The 23184-nt window shown below is 44.4% G+C and overlaps 1 protein-coding gene across 2 annotated transcripts in view; it reads left to right on the top strand.

Moving 5' to 3' along the window:
• The window catches only part of SYNJ2BP (synaptojanin 2 binding protein), a 97376-nt gene that overhangs the window by 52544 nt on the left and 21648 nt on the right, over positions 1-23184 (top strand). Inside the window, exons 1-2 of one of the 2 annotated variants that reach the window (XM_069784250.1) lie at positions 15844-15978; positions 21779-21851. In XM_069784250.1, the coding sequence (XP_069640351.1) occupies positions 15916-15978; positions 21779-21851 (136 nt within the window). In that variant the 5' untranslated portion in view covers positions 15844-15915. Of the gene's footprint in view, positions 1-15843; positions 15979-21778; positions 21852-23184 lie in introns of those variants that run through there. The other variant, XM_069784249.1, reaches the window with a different exon arrangement.

The raw sequence follows: 23184 nt of genomic DNA, 5'->3' as shown, positions 1-23184 counted from the left end.
GATTGTAGGAGAGCAACTCTTATTTACATGTAATAATAGATGGAGATGTTTTTTTCCTCCTTTCAGTTCAAACATAACATCGTGTTCAATGACACCACACTGTTTTGTGAAAAGTACAAGTGCTTTGAACATGTGGGAATCAAAAAGCTCTAAACAGATTGCGTAATGCCGCCAACAAAGCATGTCCTTGGACCCTAGCCGAGAACAACCAAACCTTCTTTTTGAGTAAAGCACTGGATGTTGAGAAAGAGAAATACCAAAGCTTTAGTCCTAGTTCCCACCTCAATCACACTTCCAGCAAGTCGCTTCAATCTCTTTGCCTTGGGTTGTCTCACCTGTAAGATGGGAAAGAGCGCTCTTGTTGGGGTGGGAGGAGATGCTTGTGGGATGCTTGAGAGGTCAAAACCCTTTTTGGCGTCCGGGATGTAACTGCCTGGGTTGATGTGGATCCCATAGGAACGGGAGGCAGCAGCAGGGTTTCTGGGTGGCGGGCTGAGGGGCAGCGGCCCCGCGTCCTGCTGGCAGCACCCGCCTGACCTGTGCCCAGGTGAGCCCGTGCCCAGGTGAGCCCATGCCCTCTTGCAGCCTGACTCCTGCTGCCTCGGGGGCTCTCCCTGGGCTTCCCGTCAATCAGGAGGCGGTGGTCCCTCTCCCTTCCCCACCAGAGCTTGCTGGGGGAGGGCAGGGAGGGTCTGCCACCAGTCAGCCCCCCCACCTGCTCCTGGCCTTGGCTTTTACTGCCCTTTGACCGCGCGTAGCAGATGAAGTATTTGGAGGCAGCTGCTATTTCTGTCATTAGCACCCAGACTTCCTAGGAGAAAACTGCTGGCTTTGTGACAGCTGAAATCTGATTCAGAGGGAGCTTTTTACTTCAGCATGTACAAAAGCGAGGGGAGAGTGAAGTAAGGGGGAGGGAAAGAGAGCACTCAATTTGCTATTCATTTAATTCTGTCAGGAAAGCCCAAGCAACTCGAGATGACAGTGTAAAAATTGCAGACACTCGTGTTGCAGCATGGTGGATACTGTTGAAGGGGTTGGGGATGCAGAAACAGTGGGTCAGAAAACAACACAGCACGAGGGGGCTGTGTGCCATGCTTCTCGCAAGGATACGTTAGCTCCCTCTGAGCAGTTCTGTGCTCTGGAGCCTGCTGATGGTACTTGCCAATTTAAAGCAAACGTGAGTATCCCCATGTTGTGCTGCCATTGCAGGCGCTGGAACAGGAGGGTACCCAAGAGATCTGCTTAGCCTTTTCCACTCCAGCACATGATCCTTTCTCCCTCTTCTCTAGTGTACTTCCCAGTATTTCTCTGGAAAAGGAAAAGGCTGTTGTTCCCACTCCGCAGCTGAGGCACCGGTGTGCAGAGAGGCTGGCTTGTCTGATTCTAGGACACCAGGAAATGGAATGAAGCTGCATCAGGGGAAGTTCAGACTGGAGAGTAGGAAAAAGTTCTTCACTGAGAGGGTGGTAGGTCACTGGAACAGGCTCCCCAGGGAAGTGGTCACAGCGCCAAGCCTGTCAGAGTTCAAGGAGGGTCTGGATGACACTCTTAGTCATTATGGTTTAGTTTTTGGTAGTCCTGCAAAGAGCAGGGAGTTGGACTTGACGATCCTTACAGGTCCCTTCCAAATTGAGGTATTCTATGATTCGGTGCCTTGTTGCTGTGCTGTCCCTTGGCTTTTGATGTGAAGTTATGTTTGTGAGACTCTTCTTCCTCTTCTCCAGCTTTGGCTGCTGAAAATGCTCTGATTTCTTTTCAAGGACTGTGGTAGAAGTTTCAAAGCAAAGCATTTTATTGAGGGTTCCCAGTTTACCTGTGCTCCCCTTTGATGGAGTTTAGATAGCTTCCAGCACTGGAGGGAACTGTGGGTCAGAAGCACTCTTCCAGCGCTCGGTCTTTTTAAAATGGAAGTGCAGGCTTTCTGTTGCTATCACGATTTCCAATTTGAAAGAAAACTCCTAGGATTTCATTTTGTACTGTGACGCCAACAGGATCAGAGATGGTTCTTCCCAAACCAATTAATTTACAGAGCAGCTCTGGTACCATAATTCAAGAGGCTTTCTGAAAATATGTCACTTAATAAACAGGGGTAGACGAGCCAGAGCATGAAAGATTAATGCCCCCCCTTGTTTCCCATGACTCTGTACAAGCCTTGGACTGAGATAGGGAGAGGTAAGGAGAAACAGTCTGTCCTAGTTCTGCCCAATGACTCGACAACAGGATTGCATGCATGTTAATCTACCAAAATTTATCCTCTGCTTTAGAAATAAAATTGATACCTCTGGGCCAGCCTGAAGTCTTTATGCTGGCCAGTTTACACAGGTTATCATTTATTTGGATGGCTAATAGATTTGAAAATCTTCTTGTGGTTTTACTTGGGACTTGTCAAAATAAAATGCTACCTAGGATTTTAGGGGGATAGGAACACAGTTACATTACATGCTAGGGTTACAGGAGGTGATGTGGTTAAACACTGCATGCACATATGTGCTCTGGGGACAGCTTGACAGACTGCAGGCTTTTGGAAAGAACTAGTCTAGCAAAGGAGGGGGAAAGAAGCATCTGTCAGTAAATAGATGGATAAAGATGCTCTGTGCTGCTTTTAAGAAGCACCAATCATCTTTATAACTTTGACAGGTGGCAATGGGGCAGGAGGGGAGGATGAGATTCAGAGAATTGTGTGGGTGGTGAAATTAATCCTAATGAATTGGAAGAGCAAATCCACAGAGGGCAGAAAGCTTTGGATTTCTGCCCTGCTGGATATGGATAAATGCAAGAGAATCCCTTTTGCACGCAAGAGCTAATTGGGCAATTACAATGTAATCTCAAAACCTTTGCTTAAACTGTATCCTGACTATCAAAGTGTGAGGCCGATTCTCTTCCAGTGATTTGTAAGGGTTGCCCAGAGTTTTTCAGGTGGGTGTTTGAAATACCTCCCCTCTTTATTTTTCCGTCTCTTCTGGGAAATAAGGCCTCTCCGTTACGGTTTTTTTTTTTTTTTAATCACTGCAAAATGATGGGAGAACTCATTTCCAAGGATTCCTTTCAATGTTTTCAGTCTTCTTCACACAGAAGAACACATGAACATAAGAATTGCCAAACTGACTCAGACTAAGGGTCCATCTAGTCCAGTATTATTATTCTTCTTCCCTCAGTGCCTGCTTGTGGCCACTATCGAAGATGGAGCAGCGCGAACATATATGACATTTCCTTTTAACACTTTCACAGCTTCCAAACATTTTCAGCTCTGGGGCTTCTCTGAGCTTCATGTCTACCTCTCTACTAATCCTTGATGGCTCTTTCTTCCATTCAGTTCTCCTGAACAAATGTAACCTTTTGTATCATCATCCCTTGCCAGGGAGCTTGCAGGTCTACTACCTAGAGAAAAGCCGAGTCCTTTTTTTTAATCTTTGGGTTTTTTTTTTAATGGCTTCCTTCTGATAGGTTTTATATCTGACAGAATAGTCAATTCCTATCTGCTTTTTCATGCCACCTGCAGAACCCCACCATATCTCTTTGTCTCATGACTAGTTACGTCCTTAAAGACATTTCTCAAGAATGTAATCAAAGACATTTTTTTAAATGAGTTAACTATGTCAATGAGATCACTGATTTCTCCAAAGAATACCGAGAGGTGGGTGTCACAGGACCTCCCCTTATAGAAGTCATGTTGATCCTTAACAAAAAGATCATATTTATTGTCTGTTACTGCTATCTTTTGTTATTGCTTCTACTAATTAATCCAGTCTAGATGCCAGGCTTGCAGACTTGTAATTCCCTGGCTGTCATGTGGACCTCTGTTTGAAGATTAGCATTACAGTTGCTACCTTCTGGTGCTCAGGTCCCAGAGACATTTTACATGAAAGGGTGCCCACAATCATTAGTAATTCAGCTATTCTGTCCCTGTGGTTCCTCTGTTACTCTTGGGTAAGTGTTGTTCTGCCCCGGGATCCTCCAGGGCCAGCTCTGTCTGTCTGTATCATACACTTGTCCATGTCAACTTTAAACAGAGCCTCTTCTGATTTCCTCACTCTCCCTAACTCCTTCTACAAAAATAAAAGTGGGAGGTTCAGGCATGGGAATCTCACCAGTTTTCTTCTGGTGGAAACAAGAACGCTCTGATGCAAAGATTTAATTTATTTTCTCTGCAACAGCTGTGTCAGGTCTGAGTTCTTCTTTTACAGCTTCGCTATCACGTGGCCGTACAGACTTTTCTGACATGTTGGAGGAAGGATTGAAGAAATAGCTAAATGTTACAGGAGAGGCTATCTTTATCTTTTTTAGGTCCATCTAGAAGCTAAAAATGACAATGTTTTCACCTGTTTTTGAAAGCACAGGGTCCCAAGGCCATTTGGATGAGGAGTGATCAGTAAGAGAACTCGCTGTCTGCAGTTCTCTCTGCTGGATACCTTGGGGTTTTCCCACCCCTAATTTGTGGGTTCATGTTGTCTCGATCTTTTATGGGAGTGCTCTTGAACTAAGGTTTGAGTGCTACAATGCTAAGCAGTTCCACACTCCAAAGAAATGGAGCATCTGGGTGCTTCCAAAAGTTTAGGTCTTCTTAAGCCTTTAAAACTCAAGACTGATTCCTGTTTACTTCAGCCATCTTCCAAAGGCTCGCTTGTGATGTGAAGCATGTTATTCTCCATCCCATCTCTCTGCTGAACCTAGTTGGTGTTCTTTCTCTCGGAGGGAGTGTTTTTCTTTAGAACTGGCACCAACACAGCGATTCAGCATCAGGCTGGTCTTGCTCACATCCGTTGTGTATTGCCATCTGATCAAACGGATGAAAAAGAGCCTATGCCTTGCTAGGACTGAGTTGGAAGGGAAAGCAAAGAAGGTATTTGCAAGCACAGGTGCAAAAACCCCGATGGTATTAGTGATCAAGTGAGGTAGAAACCATGGCTACACGATTACACAAACTAGAAATGAAGCTCATGTTAGAGTGTGTGGTCTTTTTTTAGAGAGAGGAAGAAGATACATGGGCGGCTAGGATTTATCTATCCAGCACTGTTTTCATGCTTGGTTATCCAGACATTGCTGCTGCTGAAGGGTAGCGAACCACACTGTGTATTTACTCTCATTGTTCACAATGTACAAATGCACCTTGGAGGATAAAGTAAGCTGGGAGAGAGTTAAAAAAATTTGCATCTTCTGTAATTTAGTTGCTGAAGGAGGCTGTCCTCTGAGCGTGCTAACTATTGCTACAGAAAGCATAGGCATTTCTAGGGATTCAGCAGCACTCCTGGGCAAGTGACCATGTTCTGGAAGGAGATGGTTAGGAGAAGATTGTTCCCATAAGGAGACCTGCCAAGGACAAATCTATAGTGCTGCAGCTTTGGTGCAATACTGGGCCTGTTTCTAGGCTTGATTACTAAAATGCCGTATGTGAAAGAAGGCTGATGATTGTCAGTCTGTCCATGGCTGGCTTTGTACATACTCTTGGGCATGTTTGCTTATTGCTAGCAGGACACCTCATGTAAACCAGAGAGTTAAAACACTGCTGTTCTCTAGGACTTCATTGTATATGTACAGACTATAGTTATATGTTTGCACATGTGATGCAAGAGCAAATATATCCTATTTGCTTGTGCAAGTTTTATCTCTGTTCTCCTGTGGAATGAGGTAACACTCTCCTGCTTACGGCATGCTAGCATTTGCCTTGTCCTGCTGTTAATGGATTATTTGTGATACCAACTACGAGCCCCAGCCATGAACTGGGATTCCACCATATTTCATGAAGACACTGTATAAATGAGAACAAGAGAGAGAGTTCTGGCTCCAAAGAGATTACAAGCTACTTTTCATCTAGATCTGATAGGATGCATGCAAACAGCGATTGGTTTAACTCCATTTGGCAACCCTATCCCCTCCTTCCAAGATGAGATCTCCCACTGATGCAAACATTCCTTTGGTCATAATGCCCAGTCAAATGCAACTTTGTTTCCTCTATGAAGTTTTATACTGACTAATTTTTTTTTTAATCCCTTTTTGGTCTCTTCCAGTAAGCGAGGCTGAGCAAGATTTTTGAGGTGTTAAAGGGAAGCACAGTAAAATGAATTATATAAATGCTACCAAACTCGTACTTTATAGAGCAAACAGAAGTTTCACATAAGATGAAATATATCAGGCTGGGCTGCTGATCTTATTTGTTTGATGAATCTGTTTACCTCTTGCATGCATCCATCTAACTTGGGAGAAGGCAGATATATGGAGTGGGAACTGAATGGTCTCAGACCTATCCATTCATCACTTGCATGATGCATCACTTGCATGACTTTCATTGCTGGAGCGTCCAGATACTTCCCTGTTATACAGGAATAGAAATCTTTATTTTCTCTTGGTCTGCAGGATAATTAGCTTAATTTATAGGTTTATGACCATTTGTATTCCCTAGCTTGCATGAGTGAACTTAAAGAAAACAACACAGGAGAACTGAGATCCACATCTGTTGTACAATACCCTTCATCTCTTGTGGGAGTTGTGTCCATATCTAAGCTGAGCCTGATTGTATGGAGTTCTGCTCTTGCTCTCCTGCCCTATAGATCACTCTGGAAAGAGTGTGGTAATTTTTTTAGGTCTCTGGTTCTCTGGGAAGCATTCTTTGGTGAATATGGAATATGACTTATGTGTGTAGTGTCCTATTAAGAGCATGGGCTCTTATTTTTGGTACTAATCAAAATGAGGGTGTGCTTGGAGCATGCTTCTTCACTCCTAGAAACGAGTTACAATCTGCTTTTGAGAAAGGTAGTGGGCCATTGTCAGCTAGGGCTGAATAAGGCCTTGTTTTCCTACAATAGATATCTGGGCATCTAGAAGGTTCTTAAAAGGGCCAAACTAGGGGGATAGTTTAATCTGAGAGCAGATGTCTTTGATATTAGGGGATGTTGTGAGCTAGATGAGACATTTACAGTGCTTACCTCTTTCTCCTATGGTAGCCTGGCCACAGTTCAGATTAGATGTCTACTCTGCATGCGGGAGAATTTTTTGGCAGGTCTCTGAGGTGTCTGGCAGACAATACCATTTGCATCCCATGGTACAAATATACAACCATTTCTCTTTTCACTACAATAAATAGAAGCTAAGATGTAGTTGCAGTATCTAATGGATTTTTATAGAAATAAATACAAATGGTGGGGAGGAAGGGGAAGGAATGTTCCCAGTGAAACCTGCTACATAAGGCAAATTCTCCTCCTTGATCTTACTGAAGTATTTCCTTATCTTCCCTCTTCCCCTTCAATCCCCGATCTCACTGAGTACATTTCAGATGTGGAGATGCCCTCAGATGCATGTCCACAAAGAAGCCAGTTGGCTGAATCACTAGGGTCATTTCAGGTCTGTTTCTCGATGTATGCAACACACAGTGGACTAGCACAGAAGATTTGCTTTAGCACAAGTGTAAAATTATTACTGTGCCCAGCAGAAGGTAAATATTTAGTGCAGCTGAAATGCTGGTCCAACACTGGTCTTACACATGCTGTGCTGTTTAGGAGGTGGAGGCAAGGAGAAGAAAGCAAGGATAACTTAATGTTTTCCAAAGAAGCTGCACTGGCATGTTTGTGCCTCTCCCTATGCAAGGGTGTGTGTGATGCTTGGGAGAAGCAAGCACAGAGGCCATCCCTTTGAAGGGACAAACACCCATATTTTAATTTGAAATGGTTTTCACCCTAAGCAGTATCTTCATAGTACTAAACGCTGATGATTTGTTGCCAGGCACCGCTGCTAATGATCATCTCTGTCTTTCAGCAAGGGATGGCTATTAAATGGTATGGCAGAGCTGCATGTCCAGTGCTGCTCATTAAAGACAGTGGGAATCCTTGGGAAAAAAAAAAAAAAAAATCCCCTGTAGCCCCCAGACAAACCAGAGCAGAGCACATTACATCAGAGTCGTTAAGATACTCCCACAGCTTTTAAATTTTTTCCCAGTCATCATAGCATGCTGCACATATATTAATCATTCTGTTGCATATTCATATGGGGGCAAAAGTATCCTTAAAGCAGTTTGTCAGCATCCAATAGCTAAATGCCAACAATCAGAAATGATTACTTATTTTCAAAACGATTCGTGTTTGGTATTTTTGGTCATTTTAAACAGTGCTAAAATCACTCAGCATAGAAGCCGTTGGGTCATGAGTTATAAATGAGTTTCCGTCTGAACTTCCCCAGTCATTTTTATATCAGTTTTGTGCTTTGTAGAAGATAATTATTCCAACAACCCAATTTAGCATTGGGCTAGGTTATACAGCTACCCCTTCTTAAGACAGTTCCCTTTCAAGGAAAGGTTCCTTGCTCCACTCCTTTTTGTTTGTTTGTTTGGTTTGGTTTTTTAAATTGTCTTCTTCAGACCAGCAGAAACTGGGTTTTTGGGGGAAAGTGTATTTGAATCTGCATGGCACAACAGCATTTTATCGTTGTTATATTCAGGTTCCTTGCTTTCTGTTTTATCCCGTAAATTCTAATCTGGAGACATCACTGCAATGCGATTCTTCGGTAATTGTGCTGGAACAGCAGAGACAGAGAGAGTGTATGATTATGGCAAAAAATGCACCCATATCCTTTTTCTTGTAGGAAAAGATAATGCAGAGAGATGAGACACTGTGTGAAATTGGCACTGTATTTGAAGAGTTTTATCCAAGACAGGACAAAGCACTGTAGGGAAAAAGGACAAGGCACTAGCTGCGGGAATCCGTATTTCCCAATATTTTTCTAAGCTAAGCTGGTTAGGCATGCTGCCAGCCAGACATGGCCCCTGGAACCTCTCCAGGAAAAAAATCTCAGCTCACATTGTGAAAGGGTTTCCCCCATCCATGCTGGAGAAGAGATTCCCTTCTCAGAAGCTTAGAGATAAATATTGATTTTTTTGCTATAGCAAACTAATGCTAACGGCACGCAGTCAATTTCTGTCATGGGCGCCACAAAGTGTTTTGAACACGTGCCACCACGCCACGCCAAAGCCAGCACGGACTGTAGATTCCTTAGGTGCAAAAGAGCCCCCATCCTGCTCTTTGCTGCTGCTGCTGCTGTTGGCTCACAGGACAGGCACAACTGGTTTTGGCAAGTGAGGGGGAATGGGACAGGGAGTGAGAATTTACATGCCTGCATGACATGTAAGTGCTGGACTGGAGTTTGGCCTTACATAGCACTGGCATGGAGAGGAGATCTGGAGATTGTTACTTTCTTTTTTATTTTCTGTAGGGATCCAGATTGGCTTGTGGGTAGGTTTAACTCCTGGGTATGAGGTGCTATTGCTGGCATTGGGAACCCCAGGGTGAGGCCTATGTCTGTGAACTTCCAGCAGCAAACAATCAGGGTTGAAAAGGAGAGCTGGGATCCCTATCTCTATTGGGGATTCTCATTATCTGAGTATGGAGCCCACCTGTTCTAGCGGTAGTGGAGTGGGAAGGTCTTCCATTCAGATTCCTGATACTGATGGTGTTAAACACTTCAGGGCAAATGGCAACTTGAAGAAGAATGTGGAGGATGACAGTTTGGAATTTGAATGTAGTATCATGCTGATGAAATTTTAGTTTTGACCTGGTCTGAAGTAAATCTGTAGTATGTCCATAGCAGAGCAGGGAATATGAACCTCTCAAGTCCTTGTTTGACATCCTAGCTATGGGACTATCCATCATTAGTTTGTCTAGCGATGTTCGAATATGCTTCCACCTCCTGTTTGAACCCAAGATTTTTTTTCTCTGCTTTTTTTTTTTTTGCAAAAATTTTCTTTCCTTTAACATCTGTGTGCCTCTCTTTTTTAAATTTTTTTTTTCTACTGAAGATGTCAGCTTTTGTCTAACAAATGTAAGCCTGCCAGCCTGCAGACTCCTTTGAAGTAGTTTGCTGTCTCCCTTGGGTCTCTGCACAACAGGTTGAAAACAATATGTTGTTGTGCTCTGCATTAATGGGGTGGAACAAAAGGAACTATTTATTCCATTGCCTGTGGTGTTCTTGGTCCTTCTGTGACATCATAAAGGGACTTCTTATCCCTTTGTGATGACTGTAATTACAATGACTTTGTTGTTATCTCAGTCCTCTCCAGGTAGTTATCCATGTAGGAACTTGACAGAAGTCAGAAGTTGTTCTAACTAGTTTCTTTTACTTGATATAAAGACAGTAGATGTCCCTGCCTTGTGTATCTAGGAGGCTGTTGTCCTTGGTGAAAGCATTAATGAATTGGGTTGCAATGCAAAAATGAGTACAGTGTTGGCAATAAGAGGTTTGACTTTTAAGGCTAGAACTCCTCAGGAGACAGTTCAAGCTGAAAAATCACAGCCGAAACTTTTAAAAGCCTCCTCCATGTTCTTCTTCTCTAATTCTGTTTGTCAAATAGGATGCTAGTTTTTCAGTAGGTTATAGTGTCTTTGCCGAAGGAAGCCACTGTGATATCCCTCTTCAGAAGAGGAACTGTGGTGGGTCAGCCTCACTCCTTTCCACTTCAACAAACCTTGTGACAGTCCTGTAGATCACTTCTTTTTGGTGGGCAGTATGGAAGTCTTGTTGGATTGTTAACCTTTGAGCCAGGATGTTGAGCTCATCTCTGCTCCTGATTTGCTGTGTCTTTGTAGTCATAGCACAAGCTATATGCTGGTATTTTCTTCCCCTACCTCTAAAATGAAGACTGTTTTCCTGCTTCACACAAACGCTGTGAGGCTTAACAATTTAATGCTTGTAAAGTATTTTGAAATCCCAGGAAGAATTGCAAAGTAGAGAAGCGGAGTGTTGTTGAATCACCTGATCTGAGACCATAAAAAAAAACCCCAAAACCTTTGAGTATATCTTTAAATTTATAGAAAGTGTATACCTCAATAGTTGCCTTTTCTGCCATACACAGGAACAATCTTCAGCCTCATGGTTTCCAGAGTAGCAATTCCTGAGCAACTTCCCCCCCTAGTATTACATCAGAGAAGTTTACTTCTCCAGGGATAGGCAAAAAGCCAGAGGATAATGAACCTGCTCCCCCCTGTCCCGGCTTTGTTTCTTTTTGGTTTTTAATCCTTTCATCTTTACAGAAATTTCTAGCTCTGAGTCAAGCTTGATTCCTAATTCCTTCCACTTGGTAGTCATCTCAGAGTTTTTCTCCCCACTCCTGTTCTACCTCAGCACAGTATGCCTTCAGATGGCAGCACTTAAGGGAATGTTCCTGCCAAAATAAAGTTGAAAGTGGCCTGCATGCAGCCAATCAAAATTTTCAAGGTCATATGTCTGACAATAGGGGGCTTTATTGTTAGTCTATTGCATCCCCCCCTTCAGGATGGTCACAGCCTGCCACTTTGGAGGTGATTCTCCCTTCCCCTGCCACTGTCTTGATACGGTTTGGAGAAAAGGCAGACTGATCTTGGCAGGTGCGCAAGCCTTATCGTATGAAATGAGGACTGAGTATGTTTGTCTGGATCACCTGGCAGGTCTGAGTGACTGTCAGAGGATAACCGAAAGAAACGCCATTCGGGAAGAAGAGCAGACGCTCCTGTCCACCAAGCCATGGAGCTTTGCCCCTTGTTAATAGGATGACCAGACAGATTTTTTTTTTTTTTTTGTCATAGGTATTAATTTTCTCCCCCAAAGGCTCTGATGGCTGTTCCTATGAATTGGATCCTGCTGAGCAATACTTTGTTCCTGAATTACTTATGAATGGAAACAGCAAAGTGGAGGGTGTTTCCAGCTACTGTGTTTCAAACTATGCCATTGCTTGAAAGATACCAGTGTTTTGGATGTTCTCATTAGAAACCCGAGAAGAGACCGCCTTAGGTGGTCAGGCATGGACTGTTGGTGTGCCTGAGCTAGCCAAAAAGTAGGTATTTGTGTTTGGCCAGGCAGGAACACTCCAAGAAAGAGCAAGCCAGTGAGGAAGAATTAGTGTCATATTAGCATTTTGCTACTACGGGAGACACACTTAGGAACCTGAGCAGGGATCTAGATGAGCCCTTGGTAGAAAAGTCTTAACTGCCAGTTTATTTGGTGGCATGGATTGCTCAATCTCTTCTGCTGCAGCTCTTTCTATGTACATGTATCACTCTGATGGAGAAGCTCTAGCTGGTGATTAGGATGTTCATCCTGGATATGAAAGGCTGAAGTTCAAATCCCTGCTACCAATTTGCCAAAGCAGAGAGAGGAACTCTGCTTGTCAGTGCTTCAGGGACATGCTACAGCTGTTAGGCAATCGGCCGTTCTGGGGGGGCTTGGGGTGCATGTTACCTGCAGCCTGATTCTCCGAACAAAGGCAGATGCTTTGGCCGAGGCAAAACTGCTATGTCAACTGGAGTGCATTTTCAAAGGATGCACTAAACATCTGTTTTCCCTCTGTAATGCTGGACATCACGACAGGGCTAGTCTCTTCTTTGGAGAGAAAGACTGGTAGAGGTCCACAGAAGACAGCAAGGATCCTTACCAACAAGGAGAAGGAGGTGTTAATGTTTCCTGGTCTGAGCAGGGCCTAGCCACAGCATTACTCCACATCTGAGAAATCATTTAACAGCCCTATTTATTATTACCGGTCTACGTTACATCTTTCCTGCAAGATGAAGGGTGGAGAGCCCTGAGGCCATATTGCTGACCCTACCGGGCCTGCCAGGACCAAGCTGGTTCCAGACCTAAAGCATCTGCACTGTGCTTCAGACATCTGGTGAACGGGGTTGTAGGGTATTTATCTTCCTATGTTTCTCTTCAAGTGACCTGAATCCTCTTTGACAGGAAGCCTACTTCCTAACACACTCTGAAGACTTGGCTGCGGGCTTACAAAGCACATAGGTGTGCAGGGTCTGATGCTCAGCTGAGGATGTTAACAGCCTCCTAGATGTTAGCAGGGGAAAACATGTCGGACCATTCAATAGTCTGTCCTGCACAGGCACATTAAGGCTTTCTTGGTATCTGGCTTTCAGTCATACACGTGTTTTCTTGTGCTTTCTTACTGCTAGGAAACTTCTAAACGCTTAGCCAAAGTCTCTTCTTTTTAAGCTGAGTATGTTACTCCTACTCGAATCCTTTCATATCATTCTTAAGAAGTCTTTTCCCATAATTCATGTCAGCCCTTCAAATGTTTGCAAATTTGTCATCTGTAGTCATTGCTTTGCCAAGCTGTTAACTCTTCTGAATTAATTCTCTTATAAGTCAGTCTCGCCATTTCCCTGATCGTTTTGCTGCTGTTCTTTTTGAATACCTCTCAATTTGTCATTGTGAATGCATCTGAGGCAAAGGCATTATCACTTTACTAAGTTTATAACTAATCCAAGTTTCTCAGGCATGTTCCCTGAGTAAATACACTTCAGTGTAATCCTGCAATTGGATGCTTTTTTTTCTGGTTTCATGTACTTGAGATTAAGACTGTACGTGAAAGTTGTCAGAACTAGGGAGATACAACATGTGAAGTGGTGTGCAATAGCATGGATAGTCCTTCTGCAGGGCTGCTTGTGAGACCACTGTCTCGGACAGGCTCTCGGCACTGGTACATGCTGCATCCATGTCGCACAAGTCCCCCTCAGTGATTTCTGTTTGATGCCCCCAGTCCCACCCCAGCCCCTTCAGCTGACTCCTTCAGGCAGAGTCAGGACTGAGGTTAAGGGAAGCAGGTGGAGGTTTGAAAAATGGGATATTGCTTCTCATATGGCACAAACAATCTACTACAAATACCGTGCTGTGTACACAGACACCCAAGCTAGGCCATTAGTGTCGTGACTGGTGTGACAAACCCTTGGGCTGGTAGATTAAGTTCTGCTGGCTTCTGTGTGAACTTGCAAACAGGGGTGTTCATTCTGCAGGGACAGAAAATGGTTGCTTAACTTACCCAGCTAGTTGCCCTATCTCTCCATTGGTAAAGCAGGTTCTCACTCAAGCTCTGAAACATAGATTGGATGAGTGTTTACTGTCTCCAACAAAAGTCAACCGTATTTACTGCAAAGCGTGCTGGATCAGCTACCTTCTAAATAGCAGGCTACAAATGTGTACAGCTTGAGGCAAAAGATACACAGTGGTAAACTTCCTCCCAGGTGTGGCTGCAGGAAGGAGGCTCTGCTCAGGACAATGCCTGTCGTCAGTGCAACGTGGTAGAAAGTGGAACAGTAATGGAGAAAGCAGAAAATTATAAAAGACTTCAAGTAATACCAGCATATTGAGCCAGGGCTGTGCCTGCCCTTTTGTAGGATGAGGCTGTAAGTGGAATCACTGAGGGTTTCCCTAAATCTTGTTTGTTATTTTAAATTAAAAACATTTAATTAAAAATATTCTGAATACACCCAAAAGTTAACTGCTGAAATGCATACCATTTCCTTTCTGCAGCATGATTAATATTTTCTTCTGTCCTGCTATTTGTCCGGTAAAATCACATTGCGTCACAACATTGAGGCATAAGTAGATTTTCAACTCTCCCTCAGCAGAAGCATCAGTTTTTAATCCACATACAGCGTTTTAGAAGCCACTGTGAAGTAAGCTCTTTATGCTTCATGATTGCAAAGATTTCAGTGTTGGCTCATGCATCAGGCAATTCAGAAGCATATTATAATGTCTGAAAAGCCATGGCAACCTCCAAAGAAATTTCTGTGAAAAGACAGCTAAGGAATGTATTTAGCCCAACCTGAGAGGAAAAGATCCTTTACAGAGCAGAACCTGGCTGAAATGGAAGAGCTGCTGAGACAGAGTTGGCTGTCGCAGTCCTACAGAGGCTTGGGCTGTTGTTCCTCTTAAGGGTGCAGTTGAGCATCTTGCCTTGTGTGCGTCTCTTCTCTTAGCATTTGTGAGATCGCATGAGGGAATTTGTTTAGCAGTATAAGTTGTAAATTTCAGGCTGTCATTTCCCAGAAAATTCCCAGTCTGTTAGAGTGTATTAACCTGAAGGGTGGAGAATTGTCCTCAGCAGCAGCTCCTTTCATTCAAAATGCAGCACAGTGGAGTCAGTTGCACACCAAGAGATGCCTTGTCTTTTTCTTCTTTCTGTAATGTGACTCTGCTCCTCAGATGTCTATTCTCCAGCCAGTTCTCCTGTCCCAGTCCAAGTCTGAAGTGTCCCAGTCCAAGTCTGAAGTGGGGTCCTTGTATAACCCTGTATCCCTGCTTCATCAGAGCTACATCAAGCTCTCCGGCTGCATTGAAGCTGCAGATTTCTCAGTAGTTGGATGCTCTCCTGGAAGAAAACCTGTAGTTCCTCAAGCTTTGATCAGTTCTGCCAGTTGGGTTGTTTGTAAACAGGCCAATGCCCACACTCTGGGAACTGTTTTTCTTGAGACTTACAAGTTATTGCCTATTGCAACTGGAGGCTGAGCCTGTCTGTAAAGAGAGACCTGCTTACTGCAGTATTTTGTTTCTTTATCTGGCATTTTAAGTGAAAGTTAGCATACCTGACTAAAGCAGGCACTTTTGGCTAATTGGACTTGGAGTGACCTGACGGGCTGTCACACCCTGGTCCATGACTTGCAGATTGATAGCTTTTGCCAACAGCGAAGAGAACCTGACATGAGGTGGTCCTCCAGCCAGGAAAAGTCACAGTCTGCGTGTGCTGGAGTGAGGGCCCACCCAGATTTTTCCCAGGTATGAAGTACCAAAGACAGGTCTGTGTTATCACTCTGCTAAGCTTCTTTTTTAGTTCCTGTTCTGCCCACATGCATTTAAATCCTTTCCTGCTTAATCAGTATTCACAGTATATTAGGAAAATAGCGGTTTAGGCTTGGTGACTATACAAGCCTTGGACCTCTGGAGAACTGAGTGCAAGAGACACAGGCCACACTGAAATGAGCTTGGGTCTCGTCCAATTGCTAAAGAAAACTTACTAATAGCAGCCATGCTGGATAATTTGATGTCATCCCGCATGATAGTGAGTTTTTATTACTAGAGCTCCAGGCCAGAAGGGGTGAAGAGCAGAAGGACTGAGACATATTGGCAGAACTGTTTGCATGCCTAGGGCTGTGGAACAGAAGTGAGCACTACTGCAACATGACTGAAGCGCCTTGGAAAAGATCTGCGGGAAGACCCCTGTCCTGCGTGTCTGTAGTTGAGGTAATGCTTCCTTCACCCCTGCAGGCATTACTCAGTGAATAAAGTCTGATATGTTTTCGGCTGTCTCCTTCCACCTCTGTGGGCCCAAGATTCTGGATCCTGGCTTAGAAAAATGTACTGGGGGAAACTGAAACTCTTCTGAAGTTGCTGACCATATAGGGCTGGGATTTTACTTGCTGGTTTCTTGAAGTGATATTCTTTAGCTTTCCCCTCTAGTTTTGTCTTTTGTGCTCTCATATTTCACACCTGGATCAACGCATCTCAGAAAATAAATCTCAGAAAATAATGCTGAGATATTACTTTGGTGTTCCCTGGCTGCATCATCCCTGCATGAATCTGATGTTGCCTTTAATACTGGCTTTTGTGTTGAGCTTTAGCATTGCAGAGAATTTTCCTGGTGTTTGAGATATGACCGATCAGTGCATTTATTAGTACACACGCTCCTCTGCACGTTTTCGTGAGGCTGCCTAGGTAAGCTGACCGCAGGGGCCAAGCACTGCTAAGCCCAGGACAAAGCCTCTGGGAAAAGGCTTTACACAGTGTTTAAAGGCAGAGGTGTGAAGAAATGCTCCTTGCCAGTCTGACTCCTTTCATGGAGCACGCTAGTTAGCAGCTGGAGCCCTGGGTGTCCTCCACTTGGATTTGTTGAGCCAAGGGTCTCTTCTGCATTGAGCCAGCTTCCCCATCCTACAGAGAGGAGACACCTCTGCAAAGGAGAGCTGGGGGTTACAGTGTGTGACTTGGCCCTCAGAGACGAAAGGATTAAAATCAAGCCTAGGTGGAAGGGCAGACAGTCTGTTGTTGGACTTGTGTTGGCCGGAGTGCTCCGTGAAGACTAGCAGAGGATGAGGTGATCTGGCCATTTCCTTCAGTCCCTTAACATGCTCCTTGCTCACTAGCAATGTCAGAATATCATCTGTATCTCTTGTCCTCCTTTACTGGTTTTTTTACTTCCTCCTAGAAGCAAAGCTTTCCCAGTGGATTCACGGGGAAAAGGAAGTAATTCTACTGAATTATAGGCAGATGGTGCTTTGAGAGGAGATATGGTTAAGTTAGTTACTGGTTTATCATCTGCACCCATCCTTGGTAAAGGTGTCTTGTTCAAAGTAGCGTGTTTTCATACATGGACAGCAGAGCAACCAGACTAGGTCAGAGCAAAGCTCTGCCTAGCCTGGTATCCTGGCTCAGCTGATGATTGTCTGTGATGATACCTAGTGAAGAGTAGAAGAGCACGGCAAGGATCTATGACACTGAGTACTTGGAGTTTGCAACTGTTTGCCAAAACCAGATTTATTTAGCAACTCCCAGTGGATTTCTTTTCTATATGTTCATACAGATCATAAGAAAGGATGGGTTAGTGTCTGTTCGGTAGTGGATGGATCTGGTGGAGTGGAATATCCAGTCTGTACTGGAGTGATAAATGGAATGTTGCTTAGTGTGTTGGCTGCTTAGAGAAAGTGATATCTGAGATATTCACAGAGGTGGTCTTGTCTCCAGCCTCTAGGGAGCTGGTTAGTTAAGCCACTCAGCACAGTGATGCAGGAAAGACTTTGGTGACACACCATGGAAAACAATAGTCTGAAGTAGGGAGGTAAAGAGAAAGTTAGTGACAGAAACTTCAGCGTTATAGTATGATATTAATTGATGGTAGAAGTGAGTGGTTACATGGATGGGCCTCTTCCATCTGGAAACCTATGTTTCTGGTAGGAGTTCCCCGGAACTCCTGCTCTGAAAAGTCCCAGGATGACATAATCCACTAGTATCACACCATCTGCTTCTCCATCCTAGACCTACCAGAAGCATATCAATACAATGAAGCTTTTGAGCTTCTCTCCTTTCTGGAAAGTTAGGGCATGGTTCACTGTCCGAGTGGGACTTTCACTTCTACCTTTGTGTGAAAGATAGATAAATGAAGTGAATACACAACAACTGACTCAGAGTATCTGCCAGAATCTAAACTATCTCACCAGATACTCTGCTCTCTGAACCAAACAACCAGGAAATCAGGGAAGACTTGAATAAAAACTGGAAAATTTCAAATTTGACTTCATCAGGGACCAGCATTAAAAACTCTTAACTAATACATTACAAACTATAAATGCAAAGAGGTTCCTCTCTGGGTTTGAATTTTGAGTCCTAAGCTATCTGCTGCTTTTGCGAAGCGACTACACTCTGGTTAGCTTTCCTCCCTCCCTCTCTTAGCTTCCGAGCTGTTCTCTGTCTCTGTTGAAGATGGAAATGAGACAGAATGCTCCAAGTCTCTCTGTGTAGGGTTTACGGCATGATTTTGCAGGCAGTATGCAATGCAGGCATGAATCACAACTCCCTTTTAAGATACTGCTGTATTTGATTCCCTGGCTCTTTCATCTGACTCAGAACAGGCTGCAGATTTTTGTTTTTAGTCTAAGCAATAGCCAATTTAGTTCAGAGATGAGTATTTGCTGACTGTTGCTGCTGTTCTTCAGAATTGCGAACCCTTTGGAAAACGAGCCCAGCTCGTGCATGTGTGTACAGACCTGGTTTCAAATCTGGCTTGGATTCTTTCTTCCAGCTCAGCAAGTGACTGACATGTTCACTTTAGCATAGCTTCCTCCCGAGACAAGCCGTGGGCTGTGCCAAAGTGCCGTGAGGCGTTCGCTGTGTGTTCAGTCGCACACCAGAGGCAGATTCTGCAGCACCCTGGAGACAGGGGTGAGATGAGGACAGTAGCAGCCATGATTCAGAGCTGCTTTGCATTTTGGTCTTGCTAGTAGGTCATACTGAAAGTATTTATTTGCAGTGAACCAAGATGCAAATGAGATCCCACTTCAATAACACAAAGGAGTTATTGAAGTTATTTGAAAGAAAGTACTAAACCGGTGTAGCTGCTGTTCAGTTCAAATTCAGGTATGGCTGAGGTTGTTGCAGTTCAGCCCATAATAGTTCATTAAAGGAATTCATACCAAAAAATATACCATTTAAATACAGAAATGTCCATGTGACAGTTGTAATCCAGCAACACCTGCCGTCAGCCAGAGAAGCACTTTTGCTCCTCTCTCGTTTATCTCTGGTGGAGCCTCCTCATCACTTGTGTTTCCAGAGCTGTCCTGCAGCCTGGCTCTCGGCTCCCGGAGTTGGGCAGGGTGGGTTTGGGGGGCTGCGGCTCTGTTCTGGGAACAAGAGTGGTTGGGGGACAGGGCGAGCTTGTGATCTGACAGTGCTCTGCACATATGAGGTGATCAGGTCTCAGTGCATTACTCTCATGTTAATCAAGGAGAGGGGTTTGTTTTTTTCCTGCTTGTTTGCTTATTTGTTGTTTGGATCCGACATAAAGTTTAACATGGAAGAAGAAAAAGCTACAGCTGAAAGTGGCTTTGAGTTTAACTTTCTTGTTTAAAATACAAAGCCTGATGCAGACCAGCCTCTGCAGATAGCCCTGACTTTGATAACTGGCAGGAGCATTTCTAATTTAAAAAGTCTCCCTTCTCTTCCTATTAGTTACTCCTCTAAGCAAAGCAGCTGGCGTGACCTGGGCATGTTGCGCTTGTATTGTTGCTGTGAGACAATAGCTCAGCCTGAGGGAAGAAGACAACCTACTTACCATATCCTCTGGGAGTTGTTACAGTGGCACTCTAGAAACCAGTTTTTCTCTGAAGCTTACTGAGACTATATCTGAGGAGTTAACCCATGAGATTTGGGAGATCAAAGAACTGAACTGAGGGCTACGTGTCCGTGGGAGACAGGCTTTGGTCTCCTCAGCAGATGTGGCTTGTGTCATATGGGCTCCTGTATGAAGCCTCCACCTCTGTGTCTTCTTCCCCAGTGAGAGCAGGGATATTCCTGCTGCAGAGGACAGGGCAACAGAGAACTGTGGAGAAGGGCAGCAAAAGGCAAGGGCACATCATGTCCCTAAATACCAGGCAAGGCGTTCAACAGAGGGTTCACTGCTAAAGCGCTGTCTCAGCTGGCGGAGGTTGAGAGCTACTTGACCTAGCTCCAGTCCAGTGCTCTGATGTATCCTAAAAACAAGACTTTGCATAATTCAAGTGAAGAGGTAAATGGAGGTTATACAAGGTTTGAAGAGAGCAGTGGGCAGGGGCCCAGCTGGGGTCAGGTGGTTTGCTGCCCTCCTGCAGTAATACATCATTTGTGATACCAAAACTCGCAAAGAACAAGAAGCATTACAGCATCTTCTAGAGGGAAAGGGAATTGCTGTGCTGCCAGAGGCAAGAATTTCTGGGGAAATGGTTTAAAGACTGACCGTACATTAAGTCAGGCTTGGGACTGCACTTTTTGTATCAAAGCTACTGTGTTTTTCCACAGTAGCAGTGGTCTCGCAGAAAGCATTTCCAGGTGATTTACACAGCTACTGCAGTCATCAAAAATACATAAGCAAGCAGTGTGAGGAAGGTAGATGGAGTATGCCAGACCTCTGGTTACCTGACAGCAGAGGGGTTCTTACTCATACCGTGGCAGCTCAGTGATGCTAGACACCAGGGAAGGTGCAGTTTATTCTGGCTCCACCAGAAGCAGCTACCAGACCCAAAAGAGAACTTTAGCTTAATGAACCTGTCATGTCCTTGTACAGGGACAAGCGAACAACACTCACTTTTCCTTGCAGTGCTTGATTAAAATAAGAATTTAGTTGCTCTGAGTTACTAGAGATGCATCTTCACTGCGCAGTAGCTGCAGGTGAACTGCAAATATACAAGGCATGGGCAGTTTCCACTCAGTGCCTGAAAACATAATTTCTGTAGCAGCACAGCTCTGCAGCTAACCTAATAAATACTGGTGCTGAGCAGTGCTAATTATCTCCAATGCAGCACTGCCCTGGCATGGCTGTATGGCTTCCCGCTCCAGAATTAGTTTAGCTTGGACTTGTTTGGGTGTCTGCACTGTCCTTCACGGTATGGTGGAAACAGGCCCTGAGCAGTGCTTGGTGCAGGAGCATCGCATGCATGCACCAGACTGCAGTATTACTCTGCTCTTAATGTAATGGGCAAGTGCTGGACTCCGGAGCAATGAAGTCACTTAACAGCTCCGCTTGAAAATTTGTCTTTGACTTGGGTGAAGTTGTGGTCACCTTGGACCTAATTTTGGAGCAGCAAGCCTTTGTCTCTTCTGAAAACAGTGCTTGATAGTATATGGTACCTCTGAGCAAAATGTTGACTAGCATGCTCTGAGTTTCTTTTTTTTCTATAAAGCAGTTGCCAATGTCATATAGATAATTACTAAATGGTGCTCCTCTGACCTATGGGGGGAACGGACCTCTGTCTCTATGATCTCATTGCCTAAAACCAATTCAATAAAAAGTAGATGTCGGGAGGTGATGTAAAAAGGTGTGTGGAAAATATCTGGGGATTCTCTAACTCAAGATTTTGAAGGGAGGTGATGTAAAAAGGTGTGTGGAAAATATCTGGGGATTCTCTAACTCAAGATTTTGAAGACAAGTGCATTGGTAAAACTGGCTCAGTGTCAGCTATTTAAGTGAGAAGATAGATAAATAATCACACATCCTGTAGCAGCTGGGTTTATGCAGGTTCAGGTCCAGTTATATCTTAATACAGGTTAATGCCTTATGTGGAGAGGATTAAATGAGCATTTTTTTGGAGACCTGATCCCAGCCAGCTGTATAAACACAGTGCCCACTTCTGTTGGTATGTAAGCAGTCTCAATTTGTTTGTCTCAAGATAATTTCAAAATCACTCTTGTCCTTAAGAGAAGTTGCCCTGAGGACAGGAGATGGGGGATATACCCTAGATCAAGATTGTGTGTTTCTTTTCCACTAATGCTTCCAAATGTGGCTTTTCTCTTACTGTAGTACTGGATAAATGAATACACCTCCACCTTGGGGATTGGTGTCTTCCACTCTGGCATCGAGATCTACGGCAGAGGTATGAAGTATTTCCTTTTCACTACCCACACAACACGAGTATAACTGTATGGCTAGTCTGATATGGAAAAGCACCCCAACTTACAGCTTTTGGCAAGGAATGTTTTGAGCAATGAAAAACTCAGCCAGTTCCCTTTTTACAGCCTATCGTGGAGTCCTGCAGGAACTTGTGCAGTTCTGTCATGAACCATGTAGCCCTTCTTATTTTCAGCGTGTAACTGCAGCTTCTAGAGCTTGTGCAGGTGTGTAGCAGGATGGCAGATAGGAGGGACCAAACAATGCTGGAAAGCCGTTCTCTAGGAAAGGAGGGGGAGAGAGAATGGGAGAAATGGGGGAGGGGGAAGAGAGGTCGATCAGTGGTCGTCTTGAGACCTGCATATGCGTGTCTGTGCTAATTCCCTGTGAGGGTAACTCCATTTTGCAGTAGCTCTTTGTGAGTGTGTAAGGACTAGAAATCTTGGAATCTAGATTTCCAGGTCTTGGAAACTGTTCTTTTGAAACAGCAGAGTTACAAGGAAAAGAAAATGTCTTGTAAGACTTTTGAAATGGTCTGGATGGGGTTGAAGCTGATTAGAGCACCCATTGCAAAAGACGCAGTCAAGGGATCTGGGAAAACAGCTGTAGCGCAGTGAAGGACACACTATGTTTCCTTCTTCAGCATTAAATGGGAATGACTTGGGCTACTCACTCATGGTATTTTTAGCCAGTGCCATGCAGTAGACAAAACCCCTGGGGTGCCACGTTCCCTCTCAAGCACAGAAGCTTTCACAGGCCACGCGAGATGGCCCGTATGACCCTGTGAGGTCCCTGGGCTGTGTTTCGCGGGCCATGCAAGATGGCCTGGGTGACATGGAGGGACCTCCTGGCTTGACCTGCGTGCTGAGGCAGCGGAGGGCAATCAGCTTGCCTTCCTGCAAAGAATTCCCACTCGCTGCCTGTAAATCCCTCTGGAAGATGATTTGATTTCTCCCTACTCTAGGAAAGGCTTCTTCCAGCTCAGTACCACCACTGACAGCCTCTCACAGTTTATCTAGATGCCTCCACAGCACAACTTTCCACTGAGAGGAAGCCACCTGGATGGGCACAGAGACAGACTCGGAGAGTTTTCCTGGCCCTGTGGGAAAGCAGTAGTGTTAGCATGGAAGGTGGCTGTGAGGGCATCCTCAGGCTAATAGGTAACCGGACAGAGAAAATGGCTTTCAGAATCTGGCTGAAATGGGTTTTGGCAAGAGCCCAGCCCCTGGTGCTGATGCTGAGCCGTGCAGACAGCTGCCATAGACTTTTTCCTGACATTGCATTCATTCAATTACTCACAGTCTGTTTCTTTCCTTGTC

Source organism: Haliaeetus albicilla, chromosome 5 (genome assembly GCF_947461875.1).
Source record: "Haliaeetus albicilla chromosome 5, bHalAlb1.1, whole genome shotgun sequence".
NCBI lineage: Eukaryota > Metazoa > Chordata > Aves > Accipitriformes > Accipitridae > Haliaeetus > Haliaeetus albicilla.
This window is presented reverse-complemented; position numbering and strand designations above follow the sequence as displayed.